General features: G+C 31.8%; 1 protein-coding gene across 1 annotated transcript; it reads right to left on the bottom strand.

Moving 5' to 3' along the window:
• Positions 1-32: 32 nt before the first annotated feature.
• On the bottom strand, positions 33-20,256 carry LOC111620907 (exosome complex component RRP43-like). The gene is made up of 10 exons (XM_023362930.1): positions 20,222-20,256; positions 20,086-20,134; positions 17,704-17,767; positions 12,468-12,541; positions 9,364-9,409; positions 9,166-9,271; positions 8,462-8,598; positions 5,692-5,809; positions 3,350-3,456; positions 33-224 (listed from the first exon to the last, which is right to left on the bottom strand). Exons 1-10 carry the CDS (start codon positions 20,236-20,238, stop codon positions 112-114), a joined length of 831 nt encoding a protein of 276 aa, XP_023218698.1. The 5' UTR covers positions 20,239-20,256; the 3' UTR covers positions 33-111.
• Positions 20,257-20,286: the final 30 nt, after the last annotated feature.

Here is a 20,286-nt window from a genome sequence, read left to right as displayed (position 1 = left end):
AATCGTTGACTATAAAATTCAAAAATATGTAATCAAAAATTAAAAGAATGACTTTATTCTTAATAAAAACAATGAATTATTAACAGATGAGTGAAAGAAGTATGGTGTTCTTTATGTTTTTAATGTCAGAATAGTTTTATTGATGAGTTTTATCAATTGTGCTGATCTGTTTTTTGTTAATGTTATGCATTTGCAAAGATCTTCGTCGGTGATTGCGCTTCCACCTGTAAACAACAGAGAAATTTATATTATTTAGCATTAAAAATATTTAGCTTTGTAATTTTGTTTTGAGCAAACACAAAATAATTAGAATAAAACTGCATTATAACACATGGAAACTGAAATTTGTCATCTATTTTTCAAATATATTCTAGACTTTATAATATAACTTCTTCTTGTATTATTAGATTTTTAGAGGAGGAGTTTGTGCTCAAATTATTAATGCAAGTAATGAAACAATTTTTTAGCCGTCAATATACTAATCTTTCTTATATTTATACATCAAAAGTCTACTTTTTTGTTCTCAATTGACCAACATTTTAATATAACTTCAGATTTAAATACATGGCCTGACACAAGAAAAAAAGACTAATGCTATAGCTTGGGACCAAGAGTGGGAAGGAAGAGAGAAAAAGGTGATTATAGTGTGTGTTCTAACCTGTCGCTGTGAGACACAGCAGCTCAACTGCATAACTTTACTAAGTACAAGTGAATGCGTGTTCAAATATAGACTTTTCTTACCCTCAGTGGAAAGTGTTTGAGTGCAAAAGTGAATGGTGAGTTAACATCCAATTTCTTATGAAAGTAAAGAAATCTATGACAGAAACTTTTCAGTTATTGACAGGCTTATGGTGACAAGTTTATGTCTAGTATATTTTGAATGTCACAATGTTGAGAAAGCATAGGCCATGTTGATTTTCTCTGATATTTAGGTTATTGTAATGATAGAGTGGATTTCCAGTGGCCAGACAGCAAATCAGCAGTATTATCTTGAATTCTTGATGAAATTACATGAAGGCGTGAGAAGAATTGTGGAGAAATGGAGTTGGATTTTGCATCAAGATGACACACCAGCCCACATCACTTTCGGAAGTGATTTTTAGCTAATTACAGCATGTACTGTGCTTGAGTGCCCACCTTATTCTCCAGACTTGGCTGCCTGTGACTTAATCTCTTCTCAGAGATCAAATTGGTGCTCAAATAAACTCGTATTTAGTTGGTAGAAGATATGAAAGTAAAACTGATAGATCCTCAACAGCCTTTCAGAAAATGACTTTCAGAATTGCTTTGAACACTATTGTTTTGAACACTAAAAATGGCACTATGTCCATATATCTTTTTATTTAACAAACTGAGAAAATCAACAATGATATTCAAAATAGTTCCTTTCTGAGTTGACAAATGACAGCATCATATGCAATATTATATTATATAATATTATATGATGCTGTCATTTGTTAACTCAGAAAGGAACTATTTTGAATATCATTGTTGATTTTCTCAGTTTGTTAAATAAAAAGATATATGGACATAGTGCCATTTTTCTATCAGAACTCATCCTTCAAAGATGCAAAAAAGTTATAAGATTATCATCATTTATAATATGGATTTTTATTAAAAGCTGTATGACTATGTATAAGATCTATAACAAAATATATAGGATAAAATCAATGCGAAGATTCAAGTTCTTTTGTGAATTTTAAAGCTTCAATATTTTTTCCTCATCATTATTTCCCTTCTTCCTTCAATTTTTGCATCACTTTGAGAAGTGACCATTTAAACTTACCAATGGGAAAAGAAAAAACCCACACACTTCGGTGAACGATAAAGCCGATCAAGATGACCACATAAGGAACAATTATTACTAAGGTGCAAACTAATTCTGACCTTAGTCACCTCTAGCAATTAATTCAGTTGTTTGACAGCTGTTATCCAATTTATGAGGTGGAAAGAGTGACAATATCAGATAGAAGTAATAAATCTAAAGAAATGTTTCAATTTCTGACAATTAACATAAACAAATCCTGGACGCAAGTCAACCTTAGATGGGATTGCATCAGACTTGGTTACTAGTCAGCACCTCCGGGACGTGTATAAAAAGGGCTTGGACACAGTCCTCTGGGCAGACATCAGGGAACATCGCCAGACCCATACTGCCACTCTTGCCTTCCCACCATAATCACCATCTGTCTCTCGATGATCCTGACCTGAAGAGAAGGAAGACTACAGGTAAACCACACCGATCAAGGAATGTTGTCACCAACAGCCATACAACGAGATTGGGAACCAATGAGGTAATCACTTAGAAAAATTTTAACCCTCTCTCTCTCTCTGGTCTCTTATATAAGATAGATTAAGAATAGTTTAACTTAGAGAATATTGGACAGATAAGGGTCCAGAACTTGGACAGGCTACCGACAAGAATAGATTAATCATTGTCATGATTTAGAAATTTCAACTATTTCTAGCTTTGTAGCTGTTTGCTTTTGCATTTGGTTTGTGTAATTTTATTAAATGTGTTATTTGTTGAACCAGTGGACTTGTCTGTAATTCTTTATGGACACCTTGTCGACTTACTCACACCTTCCCACTCGATCAAGCCCTCCTAGCCATCACTTGACAACGAAGCCAGTAAGCAGGGACAAGCTCAACGCTCTACCCCCTCGGTTCACATCAATATGTAGCATAGATCCTAGTAAGTTTTGACAGTGAAGTTTACTAATGTTCTACAGAGTTTTTAAAGATAATAAACATGAGAATTGTGAGATGAGGATGAAACAAGAAGACCAGAGAGGAAAACAACAGATAAAATACCCACCAAACAAAGCATATTTTATCATAGCTAAACAATTTAAAAGTTCATTATAACTAAATACATGCAAACCTTTATATTCCACCCTCCCATAGTATCAATGAGTACTTGTGAGTGGACTGTCCCTATAAATGTTAAATAAAAAGTCCTTTGTTATCCATGAACTATTAAATGAATAATTTTAATGCAAACAACATTGATATTACCAAAAAATATGTGATTTTCAAATTTGCATACAATTCTTATTGTTTGAGCTACTTCAATTTAGTGCTGGCTTCAAGGGCAGTGCTAAATTGTGGTTTGACTGTGTTTATAACTGGATTAGGACATTTTGTTATAAAATAGATTAAGCTATCTGAAGATACTTTAATTGTCTAAAATTATGATTTCTGGGAAGACATTTCAAGCTTTCAAAAATTTTACTTAGAAACTCAACTGTAATGAAATCCTTTGATTTATTTTTATTATTAAGATGTCACATTAAATATTATCTTACAGCAATAATCATGTGAAAGTTTATATTTTTGTTGTAAATACCTGGTTTATGAATACCGGCAAGAGATCCGTCTTCTAGAATGACTATATGAAATGTTCCCGAACTCCAAAATTCTTCTTCTTTAGTTGGATCGGCAATGACAGTTTCTCTAAATTAACAAGACAAATTTGATGATTATAAATATAATTTTGCCAACAATATATTAGGGCAGTGCAAAAATAAGGACATAGGATCTTTATTTTTGGAGCCAGTGCACTGATATCATCCTTCTAGAGAGGCTGTGTTTTGCCATAAGGGTGCATGCTGTGCACAAACAATAGTAGTTGGAAGTTATTGCAAATGTGAAGAGTGTGCTTGTTCAATATGCCGAGTAATAAGATGCAAACAGATGTGTTGCAGACAACAATGAAGTGTAAACAGTTGTCCACTATGAATGGGCTGGTACAAAGATCCATATGCAGTTGGTGAAGGTGTATGGACCAGACATAATGTCAAAACAAATGGTGTGGTGAGGTGCAGAGAATTCTATGATGGTCTTGAGACTGTCAGAGAGAAGCAGTGAATTAGGCTGCGGTTAACATCTGCTGGAGAAGATAATGTTACGAGAGTGGAGCCCTTGATTTGTGCCAACAGATGGATGACTATGGAAGATATTCCTGCAGAACTGGGTGAAGGCCATGCCTGAGCATGCTACATGATCTGTGATGTGCCATATTATCACAAAGTGTTGGTTTAGTGAGTGCCTTGACAGCTTAGCACTAATAACAAGACTGCCTGAATGAGCATCAGCCTGCAACATCTCTTGTGGTACAAGTGGGAGGGTAACCAATTTCTCTTCTAAATCATGACAGGAACAAAAGCTCGGTCTACCATCTTGCTCCAGAATCAAAAACATGGAAGCACCCAGGTTATCAGCCAAAAAGAGAAGTTTAAAGTGGCCCAGTCAGCAGGTAAGATTCTCTCAATTTGCTGGGATGCTAAAGGGATGTTAGGCCAGGAACAGACATGCATAAAATCTAGCATAAAACAGAAAGCATAAAAATTTTTCTGAAAAAATAACTGAAAAAAGAGTAGAGCATGTCTACTTTTTACGCCAAAATTCCTTCAATAAAGAGAAGTCTTTTTTTGTGACGTCAAAGTAGACACGCAGTTTTTATTCTAACAATGGCAGCAATGAGGGTTAACCTTACAATTGTGACAATCTCAAAAAAACGAAATAGAGGAGTTTATCAAATCCATTCGACCACATCAGTGTCATGTATAAAGACACTGTATTTAAACAACGTTTATGGATGGCTATAGGTGCTAACTTTCAAATAGCAGGTAGGTCTAGTAGAACCGATATATAGGCCTAGTATTTAGATCACACGTTCTTTATTTGAATTAGGAATACAAGTCTATTTATTTAAATTTTCTATATTATAGCAGAGGAAGCGGAGAAAAAATGGAAGGTACAAAGGGATAGATATATGAGAGAAAAAAATTAATAAAATGTAGCACTGTTAGTGGCAGTGGCATTTCCTATTCGGCCAGAATTTTTACACATGTGCATTCTGGCATAAAAGTGTAAAACAAAGCTGATTTCTGATTCAGTTTTCTGCCACACAATTTTATGCATGTGTGTTCTGGGACTTACAGGATTTTCTAGAAAATGGAATCGAGAATGCTAACAACTGCAACACACTGACGAGACTAAAAGTTACCACACCTTCTCAGTTCAGGGGTCATTCTCAATAACAATGTGAAGCCTCACCCAGCATCCCATGTTGCCAAATTTGGTTGGATATGTCTCAACAACATCCTTTATATTCTGTACCTTGCACCCAGTAACTTCCACTTTGAAGTTTTGCAGCTTTACATAGCTTTGAAGGAGATAGTAGGAGGCCAGTGTTTTATCAGCAAGGAAGAAGTAGAAGTCATTTGAAACTTTGTCCTGAAGCAGCACATAGACTCTAAGAGATGGATTTCTTTAAACTGACAAAACAATGCAACAAATGCATCAATATGAATGTAGAGAAATAAAATGAGAATATCTCTCTTTATCCATAATATACTTGGTCTCTTTGTGGAAAATTATAATTATCATAGTCACATGAGGCTTTAGGCATAGGAAAAGTATATATGAAACTTTAAAAATCAGTTTTCCAATTGAGATATTCCCACTAAATTTCTAGTAGTATTAATTAATAATAATTTACTGTGTAATTAGTATACATTTTAAAAAATTTACTTAAATTTATATATATTTCATGTAAGAAGATATTGAATTTTTTAACTAATCTATTTTGTTAACACTGCTTGATACTGCTACATTTAATAAGATCATTGTCATCGTTGTTTGACAATAACTTTTTAATCAAATTTTTAAACTATTAATACTTACCCGTCGAAGATCGTAAATGATAAAGAAATGGGTAGATGATGGACTTTTAATGATTCCGTATTATGTTCTACTATTGTACGGTTAGTCTCCTCACTTATTTGGACGACCGGTAGTGTTGCTTTCGGAAGAAAATTGTTAATATAAGAAAAAGTATTTAAATATAAAACAAAATCTTAATTCTAAGAATTTTATCATTTATTATCTATTCCTAATGTGACACAATCTTTATTCATTAGTCAAAAATTATTATAGTATTGCCTTATTTAACTTTGTTTTCTCTGATAGCACATGACAATGAGGGACCATATCCAGAGTTATTGGATTTAATCAATGTCCACCAAAATCGAAACATGCAAAAATTCATTCTGGGGCACTGCAAAAAAGTAAATTTTCAACTGTTTTACAGTTAAAAATCTAAAAAGAACTACTTTGATCTGTTTTAATGACTTCCCAATGGAAGATGATGTCCAGAAGGAGGTGGAAAAAAATTAAAAGTCGTGTAAAAAATGTAACTTCATGTGATAAATATTTATAGTTGCATGTAGCAAACACCTGATTCTTCAGGTACCCCTACAAGAAGACTGAAGTGGCCAAATCCAGTGACTTTGCTGGCCAGCAATGTCCCCAAATATAGAAATCAGATTTGGGGACATTTATTGTGGGAGTATCTGAAGAGTCAGTGTTGCTTTCAAACATTGGTGGACTGGTGGACCTGAAAAACCATATACAGTAGACCCCCCTATAACACTGTAGATAATTCATTGTTATATGAATTCCATGTTGTACGAGTCACTTAGATTATACAAATATATGTGCCGGGCTGTAAATGGCTCACGTATTTGTAAAATCTAAGTGACTCGTACAACATGAAATTCATATAACACTGAATTATCTACAGTGTTATGGGGGGTCTACTATATGCAATGCTGTGTTGAACTTTCCCTTTGGCATGTTGTATTGTGTAATGCATGCATTTGTCTGGTACTTGGAAGAATGCATTGCTTAAGATGGGATCATTTACCTGTTGTAATGTAATATTCAGAAAATGACATTTGAAGATCATGATATGCAAATGGATCTTTGGATGCGTACTGATGTTATTTTGAGACATTCATCCAGTGGTTACATTTTGCAACCTCATTTATATCTGGCTATACATTTTGCCCAACCCTGTACAACTAGACTAAAGATATGTATATGTATATGTATCTGCTTGACAGACCAACAGTCTCTCAATTCTTTACTGATAATGGGATTATTTCAATAAATGGAAATTTCAATATCTAATGCCCATTGGGCTAAGATGGTAAAGATAACGATGTAGTAATACTAACAATCTCAAATGTCCCTTTATTCTTCTATTCAATGATCTATACATAGAACTGTTTTATGTTGGTTCTTTTTGTTTTGTAATATTCATCATGTATACACTGGCTTTTTACTTTATTTTATCTTTACTTCTGAAAGCAGTTTCATTAAGACAGGGTGTAATCCTTTTACAGTGACTTGTGTGAACAATGCACAACATACAACACACAGTAATGAAAGCAGCACGAAGACACGGAAAAATGAGAAATATATGAGATATGAATGAGAACGTGTGAGAAATATACATTTTACCATCAACAGTTGATGTGCACATTAGCAATTTTCATACTTTCTATCCTTACTATTCATATATGCAGGATGTCCTTTTGTACTAAATTAGTCTCACTCTAAAACTCATTGATTTTTCTGTATTGTACATTATTTTCAAGATAGGAGAGAAGTGCTAACTTCTGAATTTTATTGCTACAAACACTGCGAGCAGTCTCGTCCTGTAGTGCATAGTCACTTTATAATAACTATATGCCACATTTGTAACTGTAGCTATCTGTGTTCATCAGTTATGTGGGCTTAAAACAACTTTACTATGCACCCTGTATAGTGTATAAAACAGTGCCAGTTTCTAAGGACTTTGTGGCTACTTATTCATTAATTAAAGTAATACTATTTCCTAATTTTTAATGTATGAAATTTAAAAAATTCAATGAAAAATATGTTTGGTAATTAAATGGTCTTTGTTGAAATTTTATAGAAAATCAGTCAGTTTGAATATTTCAAAAAAGAAAATTAAGATTTTACTGATTAAAAAAATGCTTCATAAATTTGATTTACAAACTAAATGTCAATCACCTGATAAATATTAATTATAATTTTGTGACATTTTTTATTTCCATAATTTCTTATGTATAATCCATCTATTAGCTATGTTTTAAATTCAATTTGAAAGCAGACCCAGGGTAAGTGTTCTAGCAATTTTTACAGGTCATACGCAGGAAATAATGGTATTTTATTTTTTTTTAAATTAAAAATTGTCTGTAATGACCATCTAACTTGTAATTTAATCAAAAGTGTTTGCTTCATGCATGAACTATGAGTTGAATCCTGATCCTTTCTTCCAGGATTTTCGAAATTCTACACAAGATGTTGGCACAACTATCTAGCTTTACATCATATTTTTATAATTAATTAATTAATCTTAATATAACCCAAAATAAACTGGCAATTTAGCTATATATTTGGCAAAATATTTTTTTTGTATAAATATAGAAATAAAGTCATTGTTTCTATACATTATTCCATGCAGATTGTTTTGTAATATTTTTCCAACACCGACACAGATTAAAACATAAGTAAGAGGGCCATCATGTAATTTTTATTTCTGATTTCTTTAATGCAAAATATGAGATAAATTAAACAGAAAATAAATTGATTTAGAAAAACTTACTATTTAATAAAGCAGACAGAAGAGCAATCACGCAAGCATCTATGACACTACCATCGTAGTTTAAGCAGATTATATCTATGTATAAGCACCAGACTAACTGAAAATAAATGAAATGTAACAAAGTTTTTAAATTACTGCTTCAATAATAATGATAAATTTGATTAAAAAAAGTTAATTTCAGAATGTGATGATAAAACTAATCCAAAAAATCATTTTGATTAAATTATGCAGTTATATTTAAATATTATTGGCTGACATACTATTGACATGATTTGTATGAATCCAAAGAATGCAACGTAAAACCTAATTTATTTCTTGTACAGTATATAATGTAATTCCACAATATTTCTTTCCAGTAGAGAGCCAATTGGGGATTTCTCTGTGCCGCATATAAAAGTTTTCTCAGAATATGAAATGTAATTAGAAAATACACTAGAACCTCAATTATCCGGACTAATTGGGGATGAAGGTAGTCCGGATAAGGAAAAATCCGGATAATCAAAACAAATACTTTAATTTGTCTTTTAATGATAATACAACACGTTTTCTTTTCGATGACATATCGGTAATATTAAAAGTAAATACTGTATTTAAANAACCCGAACTAAAAATAAAATCATGAATTCAATTTTATAAAAATTTAATTTGCTAACACATAAAAAAAAAAAACAATTTCTAAAGGGAATTATCAATTCGTTATTTACTTTTCAATTAATTCTTGAATTTGTTGACTCAATACTTGAGCTTGTTCGCTCGGTGGACCGGGTTTAAAAAACGACGCGCAGAGCGGAGGTAAGTCGACATTCGGTACTAATAAAAGTTTATTTTAAAAAAGCACAGTTAACACGCTAAATGAAAATTTATTTGGATGAATACAGACTTTTTCCTTCTTACTAACTTACCTATGAAACCTTTCTTAGGTTCTTCTGGAGAAGGGGTTACAAGTTCCTAAAATATCTTTATTTTTAATTTCTTTCAACTTGAATTGAAATAATGATAAATTATAAATCGCATTACAATCAAATAAATATATTACTAATATAGTATTTTTAATTATTTTCAACTTATAAGTTTAAAAATACTATGAACAAAAGATAACTTTATGCAATGAAGGAGCTTAATTAAATATATTCTATTGATTATTCATGAAGTTATCCTTGTGATGAATTTTATCCAAGAGTCGCCCTATAATATGTAAATTGCTGATTCTAACTTTATAGCATTATTTTAACATGTGTACATGATCATGCAATATATGAGAATCTAATTAATACAGATGATGTTTGACATGCAACATTTCTGAGATTTATGACTAAGCCCAATTTTTGCCATTTCAATTGGCTGAGGTATGAAATGGATGAATCAACATCAATGAGAGATGATACAAACTGTCTAGTAATAAATTATGAGATTCAAATCATATTGATAGACTAATGCAGTAATATGAGGCCAAGATTTTATTTTAATTAGTCTAATTATAATAGCTGTTTATAAAAGGCTATAAACAGGTTTAAAATATTTGAGTTAATATAAAGATTCAGAAATAGATAAGAGCAAGAGATTTTTTTTAATGTCAGTTGTACTGTGAGATGGAAAGTGAAGAAACTACTATATTACAGGGTCTTCCAAAATGAATGCTATCATTTTAAATTACTGTAATTATGTTAATTACTACCCGGGAAGTATGCAATATACACCAATCAATAGAGTAACTGTCTGAGTTTCATCTCCCACCTGCATTCAGATGTCTCATCGTCTACTACCTCTATAAAGGGATGTAAGTGAAAATGGCAACTCCAAAACAGAGAGTGTTTTTGTGTATTCACAGTTTGCAAATCACTCATCATTTTGCAACAGGAGTAATCTACAGGAGCTGTAGAATTGTGGTTGCCATGGGAGGAGTGACAATGGATATGCCATAATAAACATTGGAAGTATTTGAATATCAGGAATTTGAGGTCAAATGTGTGCCATATGATGTGAGGTGCAAGCATTGAGAAATTGAAATGGACATTACAACAAAAATAATGGTAAGCCAAATAGTATACACAAAGCAATAAAATTTAAAATAGAGACTGAAGATATAACAAGACAAAACATTAAGTACCTAGACATTACAATAACAAGATTAAAACAACATCTCGAATATAGAACATTCAAGAAACCGAGTTCTAACCAAGTAACAATAAGATATCAATAAAAAATTCCATCATACGTTAAGTATAATATATATAAAATGGAATATGACAAAATCATAAACTGGACAAGCCAAGAAGCACACATAAACAAAGACCTTATGGAATTAAGAAAGAAATTTCTTCTAGCAGGATTTCCGCAGAGATTGCTAAAACAATGGGAAACCAGACTGAATAACCCAGGAAACCCATGTAAAAATAAAAATAAACAAGCAACTAAAACAAAATATATTAAGTTTCCATATATTAAAGGTCTATATGAACAAATCAGCACAGAAATAGAAAGAAACTACAAATTAGCACCATTATATCAAAAAATGGAGAACAGACTGTTAATCTCGAACCTGAAGAAAAATCAGCAAATACCGATTGAAAGCCCAAGGTGTAGTATATAAAATTCCGTGTATCTGTGCAAACAAAAAATATTACTTAGGAGAAACAAAAAGAAAGGTAAAAACTAGATTGAAAGAACACAGCAGACCTAAAATACAATAGAATAAATTCTGCATTTTACGAACGTACTCTAAACAGCTGTAATATAGACAAAGATAATGTAAAAATACTGCATAAAGAAAAATTAACATACAACAGGAAGTTTAAAGAAACCATAGAAATTATAAAAAGTAAAGACAATATAAATAAAAACTTAAGTCTTAAAATAAACAAAAACTGGCTCAATATATTATAAATAAAATTTTTTTTTTTCTGTGAAAAGCAATCTTTTCAAAAAATAATTTTTACAAGACGGATTTTGGTAAAAATCAGACCACAAGGTGGCAAATGTCATACATGGCAACACTAAAGATACCAGCGCAAATGCCAAAAAAGGGGTGGAAAGGAAAAAGGGGATAGAAATAGCTCAATTTTTTACAGTTGTATTGTATCAAAGTCTATCTAAAAGGGAAGATTTTGGAAGACTTCCCCCTTTTTAAATTGTAATGTATACTGGTTTATCCACAAAAGGATTAAAGCAGATTTTACAAGATTTTAAATTATACAAAGTGGTATAGACATACCTTTTGGTTACACCCAAAAGGTACGTCTATATATCGTTTGTGTACTCATTTTTTTTTTTATGTAAGTTCTTTACTGTAATAGATAAAAAATATATATTGTATGATAGTTGACTGAAGAGGGGCAAAGCTCGAAACAAGTACAAAACAATGTACTGTATCGACTCAACTAAATAAAGATATTTGATAGAAAAACTTGCCACATGTTTTTGGAATACAACACAATATTAGTGTTTACTAAGCCATAATTGTAGAACAGGACACGGTTTCAAAAAACAAATAAAAAATAATGGTATTAATGTATTTAATGTAATGTAACAGAAATGTTTTAATATACTTATCTGAGAATCAACATTCACAGATAATAATTAACATAATTACAATAATTTAAAATGATAACATTCTTTTTGAAAGACAATGTGTTATTTATAAGAATACTGTATGATCAGTACAAGCATACACATAATCCCTTCCCTTAAATTAATTACTAAATGTGAATTAGCTGAAATGGATTCTTTGGCAGATATCTCAAATAATAATCAAATCAGACTAAAAAAAACAGGCTTTACTCTAAAAATTCAGAGCATTTTTCTTAATTAAGTAAAGAATATTATTTAGCTTTGAGTTGTTATATATATATATATATATAGAAAAAATTCAAACATTAATTAATTAATTAATTTGAAATTTGTCTGAATAAGCTTATACATTCCAATAATGAAGTTCTAAAAACCACAATTAATTCTATTTTTAGTTAAATTTAACTATTTAAAATACAGAGCTGAAGAGTTAACATACCCCCTTTACACCACACACAACTGTCGTCTCCCCTTGTTTAACCATGGCCGAACCATTTGCACTCGTTATATAACCTAAATTAGTAAATTACATCATTAAGTTTAAATAATAATAATAATAAAATTTTTAAAATTGAATATTTTTGTACATAAAACAATTAATATAAAGACTTATATACATATTCCGTATAGATTACGTTTAAAATTCAATAAATTACATCATTAAGTTTAAATAATAATAATAATAAAATTTTTAAAATTGAATATTTTTGTACATAAAACAATTAAAATGTTATTTCAGCAACCTACTAGTGCTGTTTTGCCAAACTTATCATGACTACTTTGATATATTACAACACTCTTCTCATATTCTTTTTTTTAAGTATCTTTAACAAAATGCATTTCGGACTCGTATCATCCCTCTTCAATTGTTAAAAAATTAAACTGTACAAAACAAAGGTACAAATAAATTCCCAATTTTTAACATTACAAAGGTATGCCATTAAAGTATATATATTAAGGTAACACTTGCATTTGGTGTACATACTAGATTATTAAATACACATTTACTATCCAAAAACTTTTCATCTTCAAAACATAACGTTATTAAAATTAACAAAACACAAGCCATAAGATAAGCACATATTTAAAGTTAAAATTATAAATAAAAAAGCACATAGTAAGGAACTTTTACCTCATTCTTACAGGGTATTTAATGTAGGCCCCCCTGCTGACCCAAAATTAATACCAAGAGGGGTGTACCCTGTTTCCTTGAAAATAAGACAGTGTCTTATATCAATTTTTGCTCTCAAAGATGCACTAGGTCTTATTTTCAGGGGATGTCTTATTTTTACATGAAGAAGAATTCACATTTATTGTTGAACAAAAAAATTCCCAAGTCTAACTTAAACGAGAGTGAGGTAAATCCTGTCGTGTCGAACTGAACTTATGAAGTTCCCATGCTGGAGTGGACTTCCCACTCTCGCTTCAACTTAACCTTTTCACAGCATTGACATCGGGCTCGATGACCAATTAGTGCTTACTGAACTGTAGCACTATGCAAATGTGATGTGGCGTGATTCCCGGCCAACCAATTAGCGATCCCCAGCCGTAATGTTATGCAAATCTGTGATTCCCAAGCCATAGTCTTATGCAAATCATGCCGTGTGGCATGATTGTCTGCTGACCAATTAGTGGCTGTACTTTCAAAAAGCCAATGGCCACTTTCAACTATCTGTCGATGACCGTTACGATTAAAAAAAACTGTCGATGACTGTTACGATTAAAAAAAAAAAACTTTGCTAGGTCTTACTTTCGGGGGAGGTCTTATATTTTGCAATTCAGCAAAACCTCTGCTAGGTCTTATTTTTGGGGAAACACGATAGTTGCATTCCTTCATTATTTCAAAATGTTCATAAATTTTTCTTTTAAAAGTATTAGACTCCTTTTTAATTATTTTAACTGTATTTTATTGAGTTTTGCATCCTTGCATCAAATTAGGAACTAGATTTAAATAGCATATTACAGCAATTAAAGAAAATAATTACACATCAGCAGTTGCCCACCATTGTAATAGCCAAGGATGCAAAATTCAATAAAATATAGTTAAAATAATTAAAAAGGAGTCTAATACTTTTAAAATAAAAATTTATGAACATTTTGAAATAATGAAGGAATGCAACTACACCCCTCTTGTATTAATTTTGAGTCAGCAGGGGGACCTACATTAAATACCCTGTAAGAGTGAAATAAAAGTTCCTTACTATGTGCTTTTTTATTTATAATTTTAACTTTAAATATCTGCTTATCTTATGGTATGTGTTTTGTTGATTTTAATAATGTTATTTTTTGAAGATGAAAAGTTTTTGGATAGTAAATGTGTATTTAATAATCTGGTATGAATACCAAATGTAAGTGTTATACCCCATTCACACTGAGCATTTCGATCTAGATTGTGACCAAGGTCAATGACTATGCTGTGGTGCAACCTCTCTTGACCATTTCAATCTTGACTGAAACAAGGTTCAATCGTGATCGACTGAAGAGAGTTCTTGAAACTAGATCCAGTCATTAGAGAGATCCCACAATCCCACGCGTGCGAGAAAATACAAGATGGCTGCGGAACACGTGTCTGGCTATCAACAGAGAAATAAAAAAGACATCTGGAGAGATGATGACATCTGTCTATTATTAGATTTATGGCAAGAAAAAGTATTTATTTCTAACCAAAACTTCCATTTTGTTTGTTGGCGTTCGTGACTTACCGTGTAGTTATGTCAGTTTTATCATCGTGTGTAATAGCCGAGTTCTTCTCAAGCAGACTGCCTGTGTGAACAGCTGTACATTCATCCTGCATCAGTCACAACCCAGATTGTAGGTAAATTGATATTGAAGTGAGTCGTGGATTGTGTGCGAACATAGTATTACCTTAATATATATACAGTTGTCCCTTGATAATCCGACAGGTATGGGACCAAAGGTGTGTCAGATTACCAAAAGTGTCCGGATTACCGAAAATAATTACATATTTCGCATTGTTTTGCTAGCAGTAACTTACAATATTCTCTACTCCAACTGTTCGAACAGAACTGCTCACATAAAACACACAAAAGTTTCCGGATTACCGAAAATAATTACATATTTCGCATTGTTTTGCTAGCAGTAACTTACAATATTCTCTACTCCAACTGTTCAAACAGAACTGCTCACATAAAACACACGAAATGTATGTCATTGAGTAAGAATTGGATGGGGAGATTCACATTGTGACATGCTTCTGTGCAAGCAGACACGTAACGGGGACGGGTACCTTGACAGGAGGGGCGTCGGACTACTGAGCATGTCGGATTAAAAAACGTTGGACTATAGAGGGACAACTGTACTTTAATGGCATACCTTTGTAATGTTAAAAATTGGGAATTTATTTGTACCTTTGTTTTGTACAGTTTAATTTTTTAACAATTGAAGAGGGGCGATACGAGTCCGAAATTCATTTTGTTAAAGAGATACTTAAAAAAGAATATGAGAAGAGTGTTGTAATATATCAAAGTAGTCATGATAAGTTTGGCAAAACAGCACTAGTAGGTTGCTGAAATAATATTTTAGTACAAGTTACCAAACAAGAAGATAAATGAAGGTAAAATAATTAATTCATAATTTCTGATGATTTTATTCGTTTTCTTTTTTTAATAAATTAAAACCAATCCAAAAGAAGATAATTCTGCTCTTTAAACTGATAAAAAAAAAACTAATAAATTAAATTCAAATGAACCAGAACAATGCTTGTTCTCACATATCCTCTCTATCATAAACCAAAGACTTTATCTGAGACTATATGCAGAGATTGTTAAAGATTTACTACCATAATTTTTCCGTTGGTTTGAAAATCGTTGTCATTATCTTTATTAAACAAGTTTTCATGTTGAGCTCTTGCAAAAATAACATGTCTGTAGCATGTATGCAAGCAGGTTCCAATTAGTACAAGTCTTAATTGACAAGACTATGTCTTGTTTATAAAATCACGATGCCATTATGGGTGTTCACCTTAGAGGTATAATGGAAACATGTCAGGAGTTGCAATTTGGCACAGAGTATTAAGTGTCCAAATCATGAGCACATAAAAAAAATCAGACTTGTAGGTACTCAGAGGACCGAGAACAGGGTCAAAACAAAATACAAAAATGGTGACATCTTCCTACAAACAGGCAAGAATGCAAGATTTGTGCATGTGTATATTGTTGGAAAGTTGGAAATGCGAATGTTGTGAAATTGAATTTTGACAAACGAATCTTTGAAAAAACCCATTTACCTCTCTGGTTGCAACCTTCTGACCTTGACTGGTTGACCTGAGATATCTCATTTCAGCATTGAAATGTTTTTGAAACTAGATGGTGCTAGTCATTATAATTTTATATTAAAAGTAACTTCCAAAATATATTTTTTTTTGTTTTTACATCTATTAATATATTTATTTTGTTTGTGCAAAATAAAAAAAATAATTTTGAATGATACAATAGCTACGATAATTTTTTTCAAAAACTGGAAATTTTTGTTAGGCATCGACAAAAATTCAACTTGGAGCAACACACAATAGACAGAAATTTCGACATTGGATAACTTAATTTCACCAAAAATGCTTCGTGGTCATGGTCATAGCCATGGTCTAGGCTGGTAAAGTTTGAATGATTGCATTAAGCCCCGAGTAGTCTTGTCTCAAAAGTCGGCCTTGCCATTTTAATTGTTCAATTTAGTATGAGTTTTTTGCAACTAAAGGCAAATGTATAAAGGAAAACAGAAAAAATTTCAGAATTTTTTTCAGACAATGCCATTAAAATATTTTAGAAAATAATAAATACATTAATACTATATTTTTGCAGATTGGCCGGAATGTCACATATGACCAGGAGAGATCAGCACACCAGAAACCATGGGGTTACTGGCATGCTGGCTAAAGTGCAACTAAAAAATAAAATTAATCAAATAAAACTAGTTATTAAATAAATATTATTGTATTTGAGTACAATAAAATAACATTGTAATTTGCTGCAATTAACAATCTGTTGTGAAAGTAATAAAGTTTTATCAACACTTCCCTGACCTTGAAAGGTAACCTCTTCCTCTCAAATTTTACACAAAGCAATTGTGTAATGGTGTTAATTGTGTAAGTTGAGATAATTTTCAGTAAATTTCTGAAATCTGGTGTATTTATTTTTGTTTTTGAATCAAATTACAATAAAATACACATTGCACTGATACCATTCCACAGGTATTTTACACCATTAGAAAGAAGACAAAATACAGAACATATAATTGTAGCTTTTGATGTAATGCAAACAGTTTCAAAATTTTAAAATAAAAACTGGCATCTATGAGATGTCATGTAATGTAACTTATTTCAATTTTTTTGTGTGCCCTCTGGAGAGGGATGTATAACCTAGAGTAAACCAGCGTGCTGGCATTCCCCCCTGGATAGACTGACATACTGGACAATCCACAAAAATATGGTACAATAAGTAATAATTTTTACTAAGCATTTTCAATAAGCTGAAACCAATTAGTTTGATGTTTCATGAAACATCACACTGATTGTGAACTGCCTGTACATACATATCTAATTTTTATATTTTAAACCACTTACAATACATCAATATGAATAACAAAATAAAGATAATGCAAATTTCAGTCCATATACTTATTTCATAAAATAAGTAGCACATGATAAACGAAAAATTTCTTACCTATATTAAGAAAAGTTTGTCTACTTTGAAATAATTCTCTTCCATCGGGTCTTTTATTATTTTTCTGTAAGATTTTAAAATAAATTTATTAATTTAGACACTTTTATCTTATGATTTTATTTTACTATTGAGTAAATAAAAGCAGTAAAACACAGAATAAATTAAAAGATTTTAATTTATTCTGTGTTTTATTAGTTCAAATAATTAACACACTTCTTATTTAAATACAGCACATCTCCACTAATTCACTTAAAAATAAAAATCATCATCAAAGAAATAATTCAATATAAATAATCACCAAGTCTGATTTACTATTAATAGTCAAATATTAACTGCTGAATCATTGGGCTAAAATTAGGTTATGATTATATGTGAAATTTTGTACTCCAGAATAAAAGTATAATATTATATTGTGCTATTATTATACTGGGTCCTCCAAAAAGAAGCTACCATTTTAAATTACTATAATTACATTAAAAAAGTTGATTTTATGGTCTGGTCTTTAGTAAAAAATGGTTATAAGAGGCATAACATAAAATTACATGTTATTAGCCAACATAATGTTTTTTAAATAAAAAAGACACAAAGTTTTTTTTATAATTATGTTAATTATTATTTGAGAAGTATGCAATGTATTGTACAGTTCAAGGCCAAAGTGTTAATACCATCAGCACAATTCTGGTATTTTCTCAGGACATTGCAGCTGTCTGTCCAGACGGGCCTCTGACTCTTCACAAGCAGAATACCTCATACCGTCTATCACCTGACAAGTCCTACAAGTAACAGCCAGGAAGGATTACTGCCCAGCAAGTGCAGTTTGTAATTTAGTGCATATAACCAAAGATATTTGAAAATGTGAAATGTGATTTTTCAAACAACATTGGGCATCTTTATCACTGATCCTCAGTACCTAACTAAGGCAGGATCCATGAGCCTTACCTTGTCCTCTACCGAACATCCAGAAGAAGCTAAGTGTCACTGGGTAGTAGCACAAGCAAGGCTGGTCTAAGAGTTTTTGACAGCCCTAAATTTTTGTATTGAAGGCAACTGCCTAGTGTGCCTATAGCTCAGGTTGGTCCTGAGTACAGGAGAATATCAAGGGAGACTTAAACAGAGATATCAATAGTGAGTGGACAATTTTCTTTGATCTTTTACATTGACAGTTAGAATGAGTGTGGGATTAGTACAGATAGCTAAGAAGTGCGAGATTGGTGAATGCTATTCACAAGCAAGGAATGGCCAAACACTAGGTCAGTAGAATGTTACTTAAATAGATTATCACTGTAATGATAGGGTATTTCTTTCTTTTCCAATAAAAATTATTGGAATGACTAACTAGGTTGCTTGTTAAGCATGTGGGATGATTTCTACTGCATCCTGGAAATAATTAGTGTGATAGCATTTGTTGTGTCCTATAAGCTTTTTAGTCACTTCTGTGAAGTGGAAAACAGTCTATTTTTAGCAATGACTTGAGAAATAGTTTTGAAATTTCTCACTTTTATATCCCATTTTTGAGGTCTCCAATATTCCAAGTAAGCAAATTTTGGGGAGTTACATATCACAGAGTCACTCTTGGATCCATAATTCCTTTTAGTTTTTGTTCTCATGGACATGGTCTACAAATATGGCTAAATTTGGCCGGATGGCCAAGCAGTCAAGGTGGCAGCCCACCACTCTGGGGGACCCGGGATCGAATATGGACGAATTGAAAAATCCCCACAAATTTTTTGGGGGGTGATCCGATCAGATATGTCAGGTCCCATCCTTTACCAGCCGGCTGCCTCATTTCAGGCCTGGCCGAACCTATAATGGGATTGCTAAAAGAAGCCCTCTCAGTGCCCACAGGGCGGAAAGAGTAAAACAAAACATGACTTAATGTCAAAGATGCTTGGCAGAGATAAAATCACATCGGTTAGATTTACCTTAGGTAGCCAACATGGCCACGCTCTTGACTGTTCTTGGACTAGACAGACTCCTCCCCAAGGGAAGCCACCGGCAGGCCACCGAATGCCAAATGTCACTAATTATTGATTCATGGTGGTTCTTGAACAAAATAAATAAATAAATAAAAAGGAAACGTCTACTAAAAATGTAGCTTATCTAACGGAAACGAAACGGACCTAACCAAAGTGCCGCCATTTTTTCTACCAATACATCAATCTGTCCGTATTGTAAATGTGTAAGAAATTAATTTTGTCGATATTATATTATATAATTATTTTTTATATCGTACTTCTTTTAATAATTTGTTTAGTGTACAATAGTTTCATCAGCGTACGATATTTATCATTGTAATTACAGTTTAAAATTAAATAATATAGTATTCAAAATAATATCCAAAGATGTAATAATCATTCTATAAAATATATAATAAAAAATTACCAAAAAACTTCTGTAATATTCCAATGGCTGTACAGTCTTAAAAACATCTCTGAAAAATATAAAAAAATTTAATTTAAATATAAACCATTCAATGTCAATTTGTTCATAATCAAATCAACAAGAACCACGTGCTTACGCCGACGAGAACGCCATTTTAAATCAACAACAACGCCACCTAAAATTTTTACACGTAACAGAATA

This window comes from Centruroides sculpturatus, unplaced genomic scaffold, assembly GCF_000671375.1.
Source record: "Centruroides sculpturatus isolate CEXI.00-Female unplaced genomic scaffold, Cexi_2.0 scaffold17, whole genome shotgun sequence".
NCBI classification, from domain to species: domain Eukaryota; kingdom Metazoa; phylum Arthropoda; class Arachnida; order Scorpiones; family Buthidae; genus Centruroides; species Centruroides sculpturatus.
The sequence above is the reverse complement of the archived record's forward strand: the minus strand, read 5'-3'. Positions and strand labels throughout refer to the sequence as shown.

Excerpts from the sequence above, each read along its gene's own strand:
- LOC111620907 (XM_023362930.1), bottom strand. Across the intron at positions 5,810-8,461 it reads TCTGTCTGCTTTATTAAATA|CAACACTACCGGTCGTCCAA; the intron begins GTAAGTTTTTCT and ends TTCTTCCGAAAG. Across the intron at positions 3,457-5,691 it reads TCATTTACGATCTTCGACGG|AGAAACTGTCATTGCCGATC; the intron begins GTAAGTATTAAT and ends TTGTTAATTTAG.